This window comes from Baudoinia panamericana (assembly GCF_000338955.1).
Source record: "Baudoinia panamericana UAMH 10762 unplaced genomic scaffold BAUCOscaffold_11, whole genome shotgun sequence".
In the NCBI taxonomy this organism is placed as follows: domain Eukaryota; kingdom Fungi; phylum Ascomycota; class Dothideomycetes; order Mycosphaerellales; family Teratosphaeriaceae; genus Baudoinia; species Baudoinia panamericana.
Window position 1 is genome coordinate 145160 of NW_006911267.1, and position 15423 is coordinate 160582.

At 53.9% G+C, this 15423-nt stretch overlaps 7 protein-coding genes across 7 annotated transcripts; 3 read left to right on the plus strand and 4 right to left on the minus strand.

Annotated features, from left to right (window-relative positions):
• Positions 1-485: 485 nt before the first annotated feature.
• BAUCODRAFT_75925 (uncharacterized protein) lies at positions 486-2113 on the minus strand (the record flags this gene model as incomplete). Its single annotated transcript, XM_007681181.1, has 3 exons — positions 486-841; positions 894-1787; positions 1945-2113. The coding sequence occupies 3 exons, from the start codon at positions 2111-2113 to the stop codon at positions 486-488; spliced, it is 1419 nt and encodes a 472-aa protein (XP_007679371.1).
• Positions 2114-4664: 2551 nt separating this feature from the next.
• BAUCODRAFT_76247 (uncharacterized protein) lies at positions 4665-5835 on the minus strand (the record flags this gene model as incomplete). The annotated part of the gene is made up of 2 exons (XM_007681198.1): positions 4665-5336; positions 5389-5835. The coding sequence occupies 2 exons, from the start codon at positions 5833-5835 to the stop codon at positions 4665-4667; spliced, it is 1119 nt and encodes a 372-aa protein (XP_007679388.1).
• A 332-nt stretch (positions 5836-6167) lies between these two features.
• Positions 6168-10008, minus strand: BAUCODRAFT_36865 (uncharacterized protein). The gene has a single exon (XM_007681000.1). It carries the CDS (start codon positions 9671-9673, stop codon positions 6458-6460), a length of 3216 nt encoding a protein of 1071 aa, XP_007679190.1. The 5' UTR covers positions 9674-10008; the 3' UTR covers positions 6168-6457.
• A 777-nt stretch (positions 10009-10785) lies between these two features.
• On the plus strand, positions 10786-11658 carry BAUCODRAFT_230781 (uncharacterized protein). The gene has a single exon (XM_007681275.1). The coding sequence runs from the start codon at positions 10913-10915 to the stop codon at positions 11498-11500; it is 588 nt and encodes a 195-aa protein (XP_007679465.1). The 5' UTR covers positions 10786-10912; the 3' UTR covers positions 11501-11658.
• A 152-nt stretch (positions 11659-11810) lies between these two features.
• Positions 11811-13247, plus strand: BAUCODRAFT_36868 (uncharacterized protein). Its single transcript, XM_007681001.1, has 2 exons — positions 11811-12862; positions 12921-13247. Exons 1-2 carry the CDS (start codon positions 11968-11970, stop codon positions 13064-13066), a joined length of 1041 nt encoding a protein of 346 aa, XP_007679191.1. The 5' UTR covers positions 11811-11967; the 3' UTR covers positions 13067-13247.
• A 212-nt stretch (positions 13248-13459) lies between these two features.
• On the minus strand, positions 13460-14017 carry BAUCODRAFT_76527 (uncharacterized protein; the record flags this gene model as incomplete). The annotated part of the gene is made up of 1 exon (XM_007681222.1): positions 13460-14017. One exon carries the CDS (start codon positions 14015-14017, stop codon positions 13460-13462), a length of 558 nt encoding a protein of 185 aa, XP_007679412.1.
• Positions 14018-14577: 560 nt separating this feature from the next.
• On the plus strand, positions 14578-15400 carry BAUCODRAFT_232304 (uncharacterized protein). Its single transcript, XM_007681276.1, has one exon. It carries the CDS (start codon positions 14793-14795, stop codon positions 15240-15242), a length of 450 nt encoding a protein of 149 aa, XP_007679466.1. The 5' UTR covers positions 14578-14792; the 3' UTR covers positions 15243-15400.
• The last annotated feature ends 23 nt before the right edge of the window (positions 15401-15423 follow it).

The window sequence follows — 15423 nt, forward strand, 5'->3', positions numbered from 1 at the left end:
CGTACTAGTATACAATCCCCGCCGAACGAGTGCTTGCAGCATCCAGCGATGCTTGCCGGATACATTTAGCAGACTTGTGAAACCTGCGTCTGTGGCAGTGTCCGCTGCGTCCGACATTTTGTTGGCCAGTGCCAGCCGCGAGTCCCCATAGCATATTCTCATGCTTCCCCATCTTTAAAACGATTGTTAACCCCCAGCCCAAAAGTGCCCAATCCCGAAGCAATAGTGGTATATAGCGAAGCGAATACTCCCTCTCAGCTACACGGACGCCGGGACCGCCAAAAGCAGCGTATACCCGGCGTTGCGTGGGCACGATACGGTCCGTGAGTCATGGCGATTCATGCGCGATATGGCATGTGATGGGCAAGCCAGCGACTGAACTGCGCGCAAGCGACCGTTGAGTAACGCAGTCCGCGTGGTACATAAGCCACAGCGAGCAGGATCCCATCATTGTATTAGAGCAGCCAAAGGCATCAACGCCTGCCTTACCGTCCACCATAGCCACCGTACTCCACTCCCTGCATCGCCGCCGCATGTGTATGCGGCGCGCCATTGAAAGCATGCGGTGGCTCCTGGTTCAGCGGTGGGAGCGAGATGCCCGGCCCACCACCATTCATTTGCGGACCGCCTGCGCCTTGCAGTTGCGAAGTGAAGTGACCGTAGACGTGCGGCGCATTGGGATCGAGGCGTCGAAGGTGTTGGTGCATGACTTGGACCTCGGTCTTGAGCATCTCGTTCTCCTTTTGCGCGTCGCGGCCATAGTCGCTGTCTCGCTGTAAGCGTGAGAGTTCCGAGTTAATACGCCCTTCGTTCTGCTGTATGCTGCGGATGTATTCGATGGCTATGCACGCGTCAGCGTTGGTACGAAATTTGTGATAACAACCAGTGCCCACCTTTGCTGAGGATTTCCCACTTGGAGGCCTTGGTACCACCACTCGTGGGTACGGCCTTGTTCAGCTCCTCGAACAGATCCTTCATTTCGCTCCGCCGCTTCCGCTCTGCGAGTTTATGGCTGACCCGTAACTCCGGCGTCCTGCTGTAATTGCCGACATTCTGCGGTGACACTCCTTCGTTCTGCAAGTTCTGCACCGCGCGGTGTTGCATGGTATGATGATGTGTGGTGGCCTGCTCGTCATCGAATCTTCGCTGCCCGGACGGCATCGCTGAGTCTGTGGAGAAGATGCTGCTTCGAATGGACGAGGCAGCGAAGCTGTTATTCCGTGACACTCCTCGAACACTCGACTCGTCGCTGTCTGATGTTCTGCTTTCTTCCGGAATGGGCTGGTCTGGGAAAGCCCATGCATAGCCCTGCGTAGGACGGGAGGCAGTTGGATCAGGACCGCCGGACAACCTTCCGACAGGCATAATTGGTGGCGCTACACGCGGCGCAGGATGACGATCACGACCTATGCTTGATCGACCATTTAACGGAGACATTGGCATGCCGTTATTGGGGTTGCGCAAGCTTGCGGCAAGTGAGACTTGCGACGTGTTGTTACTTTCGTAAGGCGATCGAGGCCCGTTGATATATAGGCTGTTGAATGTCTGGTGCATGCGGCTGTCGACACTACTTCGCCGTGAATCCAACGTTGGCGGGTAGTCCCTCGAGTCGCGATTCGGGTCATGGTGGAAGCCTTGGTTGATCGACGGTAGTTGTGAGCCTGTCGATGTCGCTGATTGCGGGATCCGTGCAGACTGAGGTGTCTTGGGAATCGAGTTCCGTGGTGGCGAGTCATCCGGGTTCAGTAGCGTATGCACTTGCAATCCCTGAGCGTTACTGGAGTTGTCTACACACGATAACAGTCAGTCCATGTCTTTGAGGTTGCACTGCTATGAATGTCGCAAAAACACCGTGAGACTTCTACTAGCCGATATAGCCGACGGTTCTCGTACAGTCCATTCGAAGCTGGCGACAACGCGTTGGTGCGTGAATTAGGGACTTACTCTTACTCTGTGGCTGCGGCCAGGTGCCGGAATCTGGTCGTAGAGGCTCGGTAGCTGACTGCTGGTCCGGCGACAATTGCGATTGCATCCGAGGCAAGCCATTTGTCAAGCTGCTGATGGATGGTAATTGTGATGGCGAGTGGTGCTGCTGAGCAAGCGGTGCAGCCATGGTCGCGTCTTTCGAATGCGCTGCCAGCAGGTTGGAACTGTAACAATGGTGCTGACCTTGAGTGAGAAGTCTCGGGTCGTGGTCAAGCTGTAGCTCACAGACAGAGCCGACTCAGATAATAGCGCGATTATATTGCGCAACAAACTTAGCGCAGATCAGGGCTGGAACTGTTTAACGCGTGACTAGCCGTGTGTGCACTGCAAGTGTGTCTGCTGTGTGCAAGGTTTGGAAACACTGCGGTGGTGCGATTGCGGGGTGTCGTTCCACCTTCAACCGGAGAATAGACGCTCTGTCGGGATAGAGTGTTGATGCAGAGTGCAGACAAGTGTTGCGCGGAGTGCAACTCTACCTAGAAGTGAAGGCGGTACGGATGCTCGTGGGCCGATCTCAGGCTTTGCGCCAGAGACAGCTCGAAGCGGAAGAGGCTGCAGCAACCCTGTACTCGGGACCGCAGCGCTGACAACGATGACTTCTCGAGGGTTCAGCAGACCGCCAGAGATACAAAGCCGGTAGAGACTGTCCTCAAGCGAAGTTCGGGTGGCGGCGATGCTAATTTGGAGTCGTCCCTCTGCGCGGTGCCTTGCGCTCTTATCCGAGATGTTCGGTGGCGGCGGCACGCAATGGATCAAGTGATGTACAACCAGATGGCTGCTCCGGCAGCTCGTATTGCAATGTAGATGGGATGGTGAAGCTAAATGCCGGTAAGGCCTGTTGTGTAGTTCGCAGTTATGGACCAGGTGTCATGCGCTGGGGTGGCTTTGTTTCTGTGCCTTGCATGAGTTGAGTTGAGCAGAAGCTTGTTCTGTGCGACCGTTGACCGAGTTCCCTCTGCGCTCCCGCTGTCATCCACGCTTGGGCGGCCTCGCGATCCGTCCAGTTGCGTTACCTCGAGATAGTGGTAAGACTCGAGACGTTCATCCGCAACAGAGACGTGCGACCCGATACAGGGCAAGGCGCCTCGGCTTCTTCAGCAAAGCTGTTGTTCGCTCCGAAGGATGATCAGCATCCGCCCAAGCTAGATCGCCACGTGCGAGGGGTCTCCGGTCGGCGCCTCGTCGCCTGGATCCGTCAATCGAGCCGACAGTATTCGTAGCAATATTCGGGAGTCTTCGATCCAGCGCCCTTGACAGACGCGTCACATCTCATTCGGTATATGGACGTCGAGCAAGACAACCATTGGTTCTCCGCCCGTAGTAGCACTTCGCGCAATCTCACAAGAATAGGCTCGGCACCATCCGGTACGGAGGGGTCGTACAAGACAAGGGGCAGCGAGCGATGCCAAGGCCTCATGCACACACCCTTTGGCGCTGCTGCTCGCAGTGTGTCAAATGTCGATCAATCCAAGCCGTTCCCACATCCACGACACCATGCGCAGATCACCATCGCATGCGCTGGCATGGTCGCAACGTGAGCGTTCAACGACATGCTACATGCGCAAGATCTTCACTTTCACGACGGCATGGCCTACACGCGCGATCAGCGCTAAAGCAAGCACCTTGGTACCAGCTTACCTGCAACTTCGTCTATTAAGACACAGTCTCAAACATAAGGCGGGCCACTGGGCAGCTTCTCAACCGTGAGCATTTTGTGGGGATGATCGAACCCTGTGGAGAAGCAATGCAATCTAGTCCTCCATGCACACATTCTGTTATCACATGTGATAGTGGTGCAACTTCCAAAACCTCTCCCGCACTATCTACGCTTCTACTCAAAGGCTTAAGTTGCCGTTAGCCTACGGGCACAACAGCAATGCAGTGCTTCTGACCTTCATCAACGGACCAGGTCATCGGGAGAATCTTCAGTGCCACCATCTCGTTAGGCTTTCCGGCGTATCGTGCCGTGGACGATCACTAGGATCAGCTCGGAGCCTGCCTTATCCAAATACCACATCTTGCACAAACCCTACGAAAGCATGGACAACGAGCGGAGAAGCACGTTTCGATCGACGCTCACGAGTGATGTTGTTTCCATGTATCCGGGAAATGCTGAACTATTTCACCTCGTTCAGCTGAGGCCGTCCTTACGCGCTCAACCTTGCTGATCAGGTGTACCGATACGCTGCAGACGCATTGCGAGTGAGCGAGCAAGACGCAAATCGTGCGTCGAGGTAAGAAACAACGTAATGTCCGCATGCAGCTGCGTCTCGGCTATGCAGGCTCCCGCAAGATGCGGACAGGTTCAGCACTGGCTGCATCACCGGCCCGTCCAGGCCTCGACCATCATTCTGGTTTCCAATCTGCGGCTTGGAGATGGTTGGCTCTTAACGCGGTGAGGCTCACCAAAGGCGGTTGTACCGGCAACAGAATTCCTTCGTCCCCACGTCCCCAAGCTGGCTGAGGGTGCCACTGCATGATTAGGACGCAGAGCGACGGGGCAGCAGAGCTCGAGGACAGTTAACGCCTCGCAATTCGAGTTATACTGTAGGCGTTCGAATGAGCCTACCAAGTTGCGGACGACCTTGCACGCGCGTGTAGTCAAGTGCAAAATACGTGCAGTAAGCCCAACCACGTGATGCATGGTCACCTCAGCAAACAATAGCAACGCCACCGCTTCATGCTTGTTTCTTAACATGTCCATTTGCCCCTTCCCGACTCCTAGGTTTAGCAGAGCCATTCGTTGCGGCCAGGCGTTTGCGCTTTTGCGGTAACCGCCAGCTTGTCTCCCACCCATACAACGCTCCACTTCCAAACACCAACGCAGATCCAAGAACCATCTTTGCGCTGAGTTGGTGTCCAAAGAATGCTGTGCTGATAATGAAAGAGACCAGCTTCCGAATGTTTAGCACTACAGTCACCGTGACTGCGGAAGACTTGGAAGACAGTAGATTGACGCCTGAAATGCAGACTAGTTGTGTCAGAACGGTTAACGAGAGGAAGAAGATCCCTTGAGGAAGTGACTCCATCGCTACAAGTGGAGCCTCTACCAGGCCTGATGGCATGAGCATCGAGACCTGCCACTTCTTATGGTCGAAGCTGAGCGGCGGTGTAGCAGCGAGCCTTCTGTATTGCTGACGTAACGTTTCGGATAGTGGTAGGAACAGCGGGAGACTCAGGAAATGAGCGTAGAACAGATTCTCTGTCCAGTGGGTGCCTTTATACATGGTGTATGTGTCTTCCACGTATGCGCCCATGTATGCGGACAGTAATTGCGCCATCAGCAGGAGCATCAGACCTGTCGTAAACTCGGACTCGGAGGCATTGCTCTCCAAAGACAGTTTCTTGCCCTATACACCAAGTCAATACCTGCAGGTCACCCGTGATCCCGTTATGTCTCACCTTGCTCTCAGAGTCCGCCCATGCACTGACCAAGACGCCGACAGTGAGTATCGCCACGCTAAGCATTTGCAGGAAGCTGTAACGCTTTCCACGGATGATGCCCATGAGCATTGTCGACACACTTCCAAAGCTGCGGAGAACAATATGAACGGGAACGCTTATGCTGAATGCAAATGCCCAGTTGTTGAGCAGACTGATACTGCAGTGCATCAGAGCGACTACGGCCCATCTCCGGACTGGCACCTTTGGCGGGCGGACCGTGTAAGGACTACCAGGAGCGAATTGCGTCGCATACGCTGCGCTCGTCGTGCAGAGCCATTGGCAGAATGTAATCAAAAGGCCGCTTGAAGGTTGTGTCTTTATAATCGCTTCCAGAGCGAAGACATTCGAGCAGCAGCCACCGAATATGAGCGCCACTGTGGTCAGCGGGCCAAGAGCTAACGACATGCTGTCACCGGCTTGCACATCTGGCAAGAGTATATCATTGAGGCTTCATGTCCATTGTAAGAGCGCGCTGCCGGTGTCAAAGGAGTGTGGTCCGAACGAAGGAATGTAATGTAAAAGTTGAGTTGTTGGACAACGGTGTCAGGGCACGAAGGGCAAAAAGTAAGCTTTATGACTTATGGCATGGTGGATCCTACTGAGCATTTCGCCATGCACTTCTGAAACACCTAACAAAAACCGCACAACCGCTTTCGAAGGACAAGAAGTTGTGCACACGTTGGGTTATGTCGATGCATTACCATCCTTGAATGACACCAAACCAGGGGAATCGCTAAGTCGCTTTGGACGGCGGCAGTGGTTCCTGCTCCCATCACTCGTTATGAATGTTCTAGGTTCGTTTGTACAGCCTTGAGACTACGTTGGCAGCACACAACGGTGCACTCTCTTGCCAAACGTGCCAATCCGCATGCATCCAATGCCGATAGACCTACATATCGCCAACGCCTTTGTATGCTCTATCTCTATCTTCGTGAATACCTTCCTAATTATGAACCATCACCGTGACCCGTCGTACCGTTCGCCATTTACAGAATAATATCCTGTGCAGATTCTTTGCCACCACAGCTCAATGGAACCTCCTCATCTCCAAATCTTCCGTCTGGCTCCGTCCTACCGGCCTATGACCCTCTGGCACATTTGTCGTATCACGCAGGGCGCCGCTCGCTGCAGGCGTAGCGGGCGTAGGCGGGTGAAGATTGCTCTCATTTGTGTTCATCCTCCACGCAGCCGGGCTAATCATGCCTGACCGCGGATCCAATCGTTCATTGTTGCGTCCCTCGCCCAGACTTTGAGGCGCGCTATCGGAAGCCGACGGATACTCGGGAATGTCGGCCATTATGCCGTTCTCCATCAGGCCAACGTCGTCGCCGGTGCCAGAGCGGAGATTGCTACCGCGGCCGAAGAACCGGTTGCGATGGACGCTGCCGCCGCGCTGACCCCATCGGCTGCCGCTGTCTGTCGATCTGCGGGCAAGGTTTCCTGGTGTGAAGTGTGGCACATCCCGCGATGTCGAACGCGCGAGGTCATTGCTTGCCCTCGGCGGGTTCTGAGCCGCTGCGCGCTCACGAGACCTCGACTCCGAAGCTTCCATAATCTCGATTGGTATCCGTGACCTGTCTCGGTCCGCATATACGTCACCCGCATAATCGCCGGAAGCCATGCCACTCGCGCCAAGACTGAAGTCGACACGCTTGTTCATCTGCGACAAACTTTCGCCACGTGGACGAGCGTGCTTCATAACCGACCCGCTTCGCATGCTAGAGTGTGGCGCTTGAGAGCCTGTTGTCTCCTCTCGACCGGGGACGGCAGCGACGAAAGGAGGATTCTGCAGTCCCTCCTCCCGCTGTTCGCCAGGATAGATGCCACCTGGTGCGTCCGGCTGTCCAGACTGGCCCATGCCCGGTACCTGCGCGTATGGTACGTTCTGCAAGTACACCGGGAAGCTCTGCTTTTGGCCAGCAAAGCGCATGTTCGGTCCCTCGATGCCAAGCTCCTGCATCGCCACCATCATTGCACAGATGAACTTGTTCCTGCGAGCCAGACGGAGACCTTCATTCTGCCAGTTTGACTTGTAGAAGAACACTACGTTCATGTTCATGCTGTGTACTTCAACAAGGTCGCGGAGCTCGGTCAGGATATTGCCTTGATACTCACGCTTCTCGGCCTTTACGAAGTCGAGAAGCTTCGTCCGCAAGCCATCAATCTGCTCGAGTGTGGTACCGAACTTGATAGTGATGCTGACGGCCTCCGCCAGACCACCTGAGCGACGCTGGTTAAGGATGAAAAGGGTGTTGAGGTAGCTGTTCGGCGCTTGCACGACGTGACCTTCCATCTTCTTGAACTCTGTATAGAGCAAACTGATCTCCTTTACAAAGTAGTCATCTCCACGGCCAAGCGCACCGGTGTTGCCGTAGATGCCTACACGGTCGCCAACGTCAAAAGGATGCTTGACGAAGACGAAGATGCATGATTGCAGGAATTCCTGAGCTGTCGCCGAGAAGAGCCAAGAGAGTGCCAGCACCGTAGAACCCGCGGACGTCAAGACACCAGCAGCCGACGTCGAGATTAGAGAGATGAAGACCAGGATCGTAATGATGAAGACGATGAACATGAAGACATCGTCCAGCTTCGCGACTACCGAGTCCAAATCCTTCAACGAAGCTGTGATAGATTTGCGCTCACGGCCGATCTCCACACAGACGGCTTCGAGTTCTTCCATAGAGATGTCGCCATTCATGTCCTTATCGAACATGCTAAAAGCCGCCTCTGCTTCTTCGTCGGTATCGAAGGCATTCTTGAGATCATCAGAATACACTGTTTCAGTCTCTTCGCGAGCGAAGGTTCGGTACAGTCGGCGAGCTAGCACCTGTGCCCCAGTCGTGCTTGCAATCAGAGCGAGCACGACCTGGTGGGGATGCGAGCTTTTCTTCGTTTGCTTGCCGGTGAAATCACCGGCGACCCTGCCAGCTATGTCGCCAAATTTCGTGAATGCTTGTTTAGTCGTCTTTGCGGTGCTCGAAATCAGTGCGCCCGGCGTGCGTGCACCTGACGCAGGACCAACTGACGGCGCCTCAAACTCGTAGTCTTCCATCGCAATCTTCTCCTTCGAGAACTTGTACAGCTTCGCGAGCGAGCCGATCTGAAACTTGTTGAGCTCGATCCGGTCGGCGTATGTCCGCAGATGAAAGCTGATGGCGATAAGCTGGATGATGATCTTTTCGCAGAAATTGAGGATAGCAGCAACGAAAAGCGAAACGAGAACCTTGTTCATCGTCACCATCCAGGAGGCCGTGTGACTGGCGGGCCACTTCTTCTGATGGTGGAGCATTGTCGGCAGGAAGGACACCTCGATGGCCAGCCACCAGAAGAACAACGTCGCTGGAAGTTCAAGTTCTTTACCCATATCGCGCCACTTTTTGCTGTTGTTTGTGAACAAGCTGGTGCAAACGCCAATGGGCCAAGGCAGGCACTTCGCGAGAATGCGGCCTGCCCACAGGCTCAGCCAAACAATTTCTAGCCAGATCATGAACCACTGAAGGTACACGCCACCGACCGTGGCCTGCTTGAACACCAGAGAGCCGAGCAGTAGGGGAATGAGTAGGATTAGAGTCAGTGGGGAGATGTAGACCACATATCGGACGAGCCAATTCGTGGCATGCAGCTGTTTCACAAACTTCGCAAAGCCGGTGCTCGGATGCTCGACAGGCTTATAGACCTGCGTCTTCTCGTGCACTGGGTTGGTGGCAACGTCGAACTCGTCAACATGATCTTCGCGCCTGCGCGACTTCGAGCGGTACATGTCTTCATCTTGACTCCGTGTTCGAGACATGGCCTCCTCTTCCGCTTGCCGAGAGACCTGCCGCTCGATCTTGAGCAGCGCGAGGTCGTCATCCAGTCTGTGAGCCTGCTCGCGGGTTTGCGATGGTGAGCCGATGGATCGGAGCGGATCGCCTGGCTCATAGTCCGTCGCTGTCTGCACAGTCAGGTGGCTGTTCGCTCGCAGTCTGGCGGTGATTGGCGGGAAGTTCTCCTTTTGATTTGGTGCATTGATCGGCTTGTCATGCTCGCTATTGATGGGTATATTCTCGAAATCTCCGACAACCGTCCCTTCTTCGTCCGATGATTTGTCGTGACTCGCATTGCGCTGTTGATTGTTGACGTTATATGAGGGTAGCGATGGATGTTCGAAGCTAGGCCTCTCTTGATCTTGACTTGCATTACTGATGCTAAACGACGGATGAGAGTATGTCGGCTCTGGCCGCTCCCCCACTGGCGTCGACATGGTTGTAGCAGTATGCGTATCTAAGACAACTCTGAATATTTTCCTCCGTCAAGATCGCACTCTTCCTGGACTCCTGCTCGCTCTGACTTCCAGCACTTGGTCGCCAATAACAGCAGTCCGAGAGGTGCGGAGCACGCGATCTATCACAGAGGTAGAGAGGAATCTGAACGAATGACGAAATGTAACGTTGCGAAGGATGATTGGCAAATGCACAAGCGGTTAACAAACCAATTCAGGCAGCTTTTCTGCGAACGATAGCAATGGGACTGCACAGCAGTTGTAGCTGAGGTGAACACAAACGCTTTGCACTGTTGGGGTAGCATCGAAGTTGAAGCCATTCGTCATCCCTTAAGTGCCAAGCTGCAAGACGCAGGCACCCGAGGCGTACAGCGCCTATCGGTCGCTTAGTGAAGCGCCACTACTCAACCGACTTCCATAGGTTGCGGCAATGTGTGGATTTTGTGCTGACTTTAGCAACTGGCGCGGCGGGATCCTCGGATGCTGTAGGCCAAGCTGCCCACCGGGACTTTCTTTGCAACGACGGGGTGTGGAGGTCGAGGAATTTGTTTGGGTCGCATGCGTGGCATCTCCACTGCACCTCTCGTATTCGGGGAGGGCGATGGTACGCTGCGGTTGCGGAAGGCTTTAGCTTGCATAAATTATTGCTTATCGCTGCAATCAATCCCTTCGAGTTTCACCTCTCGAATTGGACACGCTATCTGTTTCACATCCGTCGTCTATAACGCTTCCGAATCTTTCGCCCTTACGGGCTACCGACCAATCAGCGTGCAGTCCTCAAACAACCAACATTGAACGTCGTGCGCAAACCAGACAGCGACCAGCTTCTTCGCGGTCGATATTGGGAGTGAATGAGCCGCTACTGAGGCCATCAACTTATGAATCCATCGGCCGAACCAATAGCGGGAGAGCTTCTTTGTGGACAGTATGCGTAGCCGATCCTTTCGCGAGTGTTTCGGCGTTGTGAACGATAGCAGCATGCTCTCATGTTGTGACTACGATGTGGTACAGTGTCAACGGCATGGACGCGGGATGAGCGGAGTGGAGCACGTGAATCGATGTCTTATTACTACACACTCTATGACCCCCCCCGTTCCATACACCGCTCTGCTACATTCGACCATGCACATAACGACCTTCGTACAATAGCCCGTAACGCACGTTACTGTACTACTCGAGGTATACTGACGGCCTCGCTAACATCGGTTAGATCTTGTGACCATGGACGCCGCACCTTACTCGACTATGCCAGAATCCGCGACGGTAGCCACCTCTCAACCTCTGCCGCTGTCCTGCCACCAGCGTCTGTTCTCGGAAGATCAAGTCGTTGGTACGGTCAACCCCGTCAGCACCTCAATGGCTGATACATCGATGGAAGATGTTCCGCTCGTGCCATGCCGCCGCAAAGCTTACCTGTTCGCTCGTTGCGGCCACGCCTACATCGCTCCACCCTGCCTTTGCTGTTCTCCAACAGAACAGCAAGAAGCTCTGGCGTCTTCTCCATCGCAGGACCTGTCACTCGACTTCTTGCTTACTGCCTTCCAAACCCTCAAGCTTAAGCAGGAGTGCCCTGCATGCCAAATATTCACGTTAGACCTCAAGCTCGAATTCGCGAAGCAGTATTATGAGGACAACCTCGCTTTGTGGGGTGATCAAGACGTAGATACTGAGCGTGATCTAATAGCTTACGGCAAGGAAAGCAAGTCGTACGCGAGGCTGACCCGAGCGATCGTGCGTGACTCGGAGAACGTGCAGTACTGCCAGCAGGTTTACGTGCGGGACATACAGTCTTCCCGAACTGGTCGCTAACATGAGAGCTTCTGCAAGATGCTTTGGGTGCGGGCGCGTTGATGATATTGACGGGCGCTGAACATGTCTGACAAGTCCTACAAAGGCGATCACTGACTATACTGTTGTTACGGAATGCCATGAATGGAGGTGGCCTGACAATGATTGGTAAATGCTGAGCTTAGTCGCTCCTTCGAACCGGAAGGGCCTACTTGAACTCATAAGGCGCTTGCCCTGAAGAGGCTAGTGGAAAGGTACGATCTTTCTGATGTTCGATCCAACTCCTCCGGGATGAACCTCAAGCTTCGCATGTCGTCACTCTGCGACCAAATTGATACTGTACCGTTGGTGACGGCAGTCCAGTAAATGTGCTATCATCGCGTGGCTGGTAGGGTAGGTCATATACACTCCTTGCTATTTCAACTGCAACACCCAACCTCCCTCTCGTTACAAACCTATTCCATACTTTTCACCGCGTGACTATCAATATGCCACCCAAAGACAAATACACAGATCCAGACTTGCGCGATGAAATCAAGCAGGAAGTCCAGGAGTCTGACAAAGGCGGCGCTCCCGGTCAGTGGAGTGCCCGCAAAGCACAATTCATGGCTTCAGAGTACAAGAAGCGCGGCGGTGGCTACAACACCGACAAGTCGCAGCAGGACGAGTCGCAAAAGCACCTTTCCAAGTGGACCGAGGAGGAGTGGCAGACCAAGGAGGGATCAGGCAACGCCAAGCAGGCGGATGGTACTGAGAAGCGGTACCTGCCGAAGAAGGCATGGGAGAATATGACCGAGGAGGAGAAAGAAGAGACTGAGCAGAAGAAGCAGGAGGGCAGTAGGGAGGGTAAGCAGTTTGTACAGAATACTGCGAAGGCTCAGCAGAGCCGTAGGCAGGCTAATGAGGAGGAGGACGAGAAGTATGAGAAGAAGAAGGCTCAGGAGCAGCAGTCAAAGCAGAATGAGCAAGATCAAGCAGGTAATGATGAAGACGAGCATGCCGCTGAAGAATATGATGATGATTCCGACGACGAAGAAGAGGACAATGAAGCAGAGGATTTCGAGGATGATGGAGAGGATGCTGAAGGCGAGGACGGGGAGGACGGGCGGGACGACAACGATAATGATGAAGAAGATGAAGAAGTTGATGAAGATGGAGACGCCGAGGCAAAGACGGGCCAGAAGCGGAAGGGAGGGGCAGACAACCAAAGCAACGGCAAGTCGAAGAAGCAGAAGAGCGAAAGGTCTCAAGGGAATGCTCCGGCAGGCAAGGTAGGCAGCAAGCACATGGATGCAGACGAGCCTGCGCCGCGCGGCTCAGCCGATCGCCTTCCAAAGAAGGGGCAGAAAATCACCTGGAAAGCTATGCCGGGATATGTTGATGGTAACGGTCTCCCGCCTCACAGTGTGCATTATGTGTCTTTTGCTAACTGCATATTCAGGCGAGGTGACGGAAGTCCTCACTTCAGGCAAGAAGGTCGATGGGAAGGATGTCAAGGCGTCGAAGAAGGATCCCAAGCTCGTTATGAAGTCGTCAAGCTCGGGCAAGGTTTGCGTGCATAAGCCTGATGCGTGCTTCTATGATTGAAGCGCAGGATCGATTTGTTGAATACCTCGATGAACTCGACAATAATCTTTGCGATGAACGTCAAACTGCGCATGAAATTGAGGCTCTCGATCGAGAGAGACTATATTGTCTCTGAAACTGTACGAGAAGCAAGTAATTTCGTCGATATTGGTTAATTGGTCAATTAGTTGCGTATACGTGCCTCATATCCCTAAATGCTGCCGCTCGACTCCATCAACAATGCATACGGTACTTCCGTTGTCCAGCGGCTATCCCCCAATATGACCCGAAACGCTATGAGAGTCAGCCAAAGCATGGAGTTCGCACCACTATGGCATATGCCAACCCACGCGCCATGCCAAGCACACCTTCGCTGTAAGAAGTCAATGCCGCAAGAAGCTCGACGATGCACAATCAAGAGAACGTGTTCGTTCTCCTCCTCAAAGGAAGCCTTAGCTGGAAGCTTCTGCTCAGCCTTGAATTTGTTCCCAAACCCTGTCTCCCGGCCTGCTGCAGTAAGAACGTTCTTCTGGCTAGCACCGCTGCATCTACACCCAGGTCGAAGTCCAGCAAGAAGCAAAGCGTGACCTCCAAGTTCATCAATTGATTCCTGCTCACGCCACCAACTTTTGCATAAAGTTCCTGCGTCCACTTGTTGTCTTCCAGTGCCTTGCTCGCGACTCGTATTGCCGTGAGCGAAAGGCGATGCACTGTCCGGTTGGTAGCCGGCACCGTAAGGTCGGCGACGCACAAGCGATGGCAGTATACGGCTGCTGTAAGATACACACCTGGCGAGTGCGGGCAGAACTTATGCAAGCGGAGCAAGTAGTCTTTGACTGAGAAGGCAGGCGCGACTTTAGAGAAGAAGCGGCGCGCGATGGCAACGCGTTGTAGCGCGACGTCTTCGGCATGCACGCCAACTTCAATGGTAATGGGTTCGTGAGGGTGAGCTTCCGGTGAGCCAATGTGCATCGAACAGGGCGCTTCGGGAGAGGAGGTTCGTCGCGGCTGGTTCTCGTCCTCGTATTCATCCTTCTTTGGTGTGGTAGGGCGCGATACGGGTGGAGTTGGCGGAACGTCACCCATCCTGTCGGCAAGGTTTTGCAGGGCTTGGATCAACATCCTCAGTGCGCCCAGAGGCGACACGCTTGTAATGTCCCATGATTCACTGTCTAACTCAAGCGGTTCGTCCGATCGTTCGATGAAGGCAGGATCTATTGGATTCCAGGCGGCGTCTGCGCTTGGCGGTTCGGGAGGTGGTGGCAACTTGTTCTTCGTTCCATCTCGCTCGTCTTGGTGTTTTAATCCATCTTCCATCACTTTAGACGCGGTAACACGCGTGCTCGCTATCTGCCCATTGGCTCAGCCAGTTCGGTGGTGGAAGCGACGCTTCGTGCTGTGAGATTGTTGCGACACAGGTGTCGCTGGACGCATGAGTGCGTACAATCGGAGGACAGCCTTTCGACTGCCACGTATGTGACGGTTGTTCGCCGTCGCAAGGTTTGACTGGTCTGTGACCTTTTATATTGGGTCCACCAAACAAACAAATGACCGACTTCCGAGCCGTGACCGGAACAGGAATCGTTGCTAGACTGCAAATTTCAGACTTCACTCGGCCTCCAGAACATCATGCAACAAGAGACAATCGGCACTGCGAGTCCACGCAATGATATGACCCGGGCATCCTCTACCCCGAGCATTTGGGTGTAGAGCTCAAAGGCTGGAGCTCCCATACACAAGCGGGGTAATGGTGCGTTTACTTCGTCAGGACCAACCGTTTTCCCTCTTGTGCATGAGAGCTAAAGCAGTATTCCGTGTCTTGGCTTGCTCAGATGTCAGGATGTCCTGCAGAGCAGCGTTGCGTACCAGCCGGCTGATTATGATGGCGGCTCCCAGCGTGCGGCGGAACGCGTCACGCCGCCTTTGTCATTCATGCTTGCGGGCTTGCCTTAGTCTTCCTCGAGGGTTGAGTGGCATCCAGCTTTTCAGAAGCACTGCAGATGAGATACGACTTGAATACTGCTGTCCCAGTTGCTGTACAGCAAGCGAGGCGCCACTGGCTGCATCACTGCGATTGATCCTAAGGCTTCTGTGCCAACATGGCGGATATGCTTCTAGCTATCAGGTGTCATTGCGATATGAAAAGTTCAGGAGCCGACAGACGTCCTCCATACAACTCCTTAGTCCATCTAGGTGAGCATATGTATCGCTAAGTCTCGAGGAGTATAGCTGTTGCCACAATGTCTCTAAGTGTCTTGAGCCGCTGAAAGACTCTTCACTTCCACTCATATGTAGGGTCACATCAATGTGTACATCCTCTACGCATGAGCTCTTGTGTTATTGTTAATGGAAATCTGCAGTTCGCATTCAATGCGTTT

Coding starts and splice junctions, on each gene's coding strand:
- BAUCODRAFT_36865 (XM_007681000.1), bottom strand. CDS start 9,673: ATGTCGACGCCAGTGGGGGAGCGGCCAGAGCCGACATACTCTCATCCG.
- BAUCODRAFT_230781 (XM_007681275.1), top strand. CDS start 10,913: ATGGACGCCGCACCTTACTCGACTATGCCAGAATCCGCGACGGTAGCC.
- BAUCODRAFT_36868 (XM_007681001.1), top strand. CDS start 11,968: ATGCCACCCAAAGACAAATACACAGATCCAGACTTGCGCGATGAAATC. Junction 12,863..12,920: donor TATGCCGGGATATGTTGATG/GTAACGGTCTCC, acceptor CTGCATATTCAG/GCGAGGTGACGGAAGTCCTC.
- BAUCODRAFT_232304 (XM_007681276.1), top strand. CDS start 14,793: ATGGTGCGTTTACTTCGTCAGGACCAACCGTTTTCCCTCTTGTGCATG.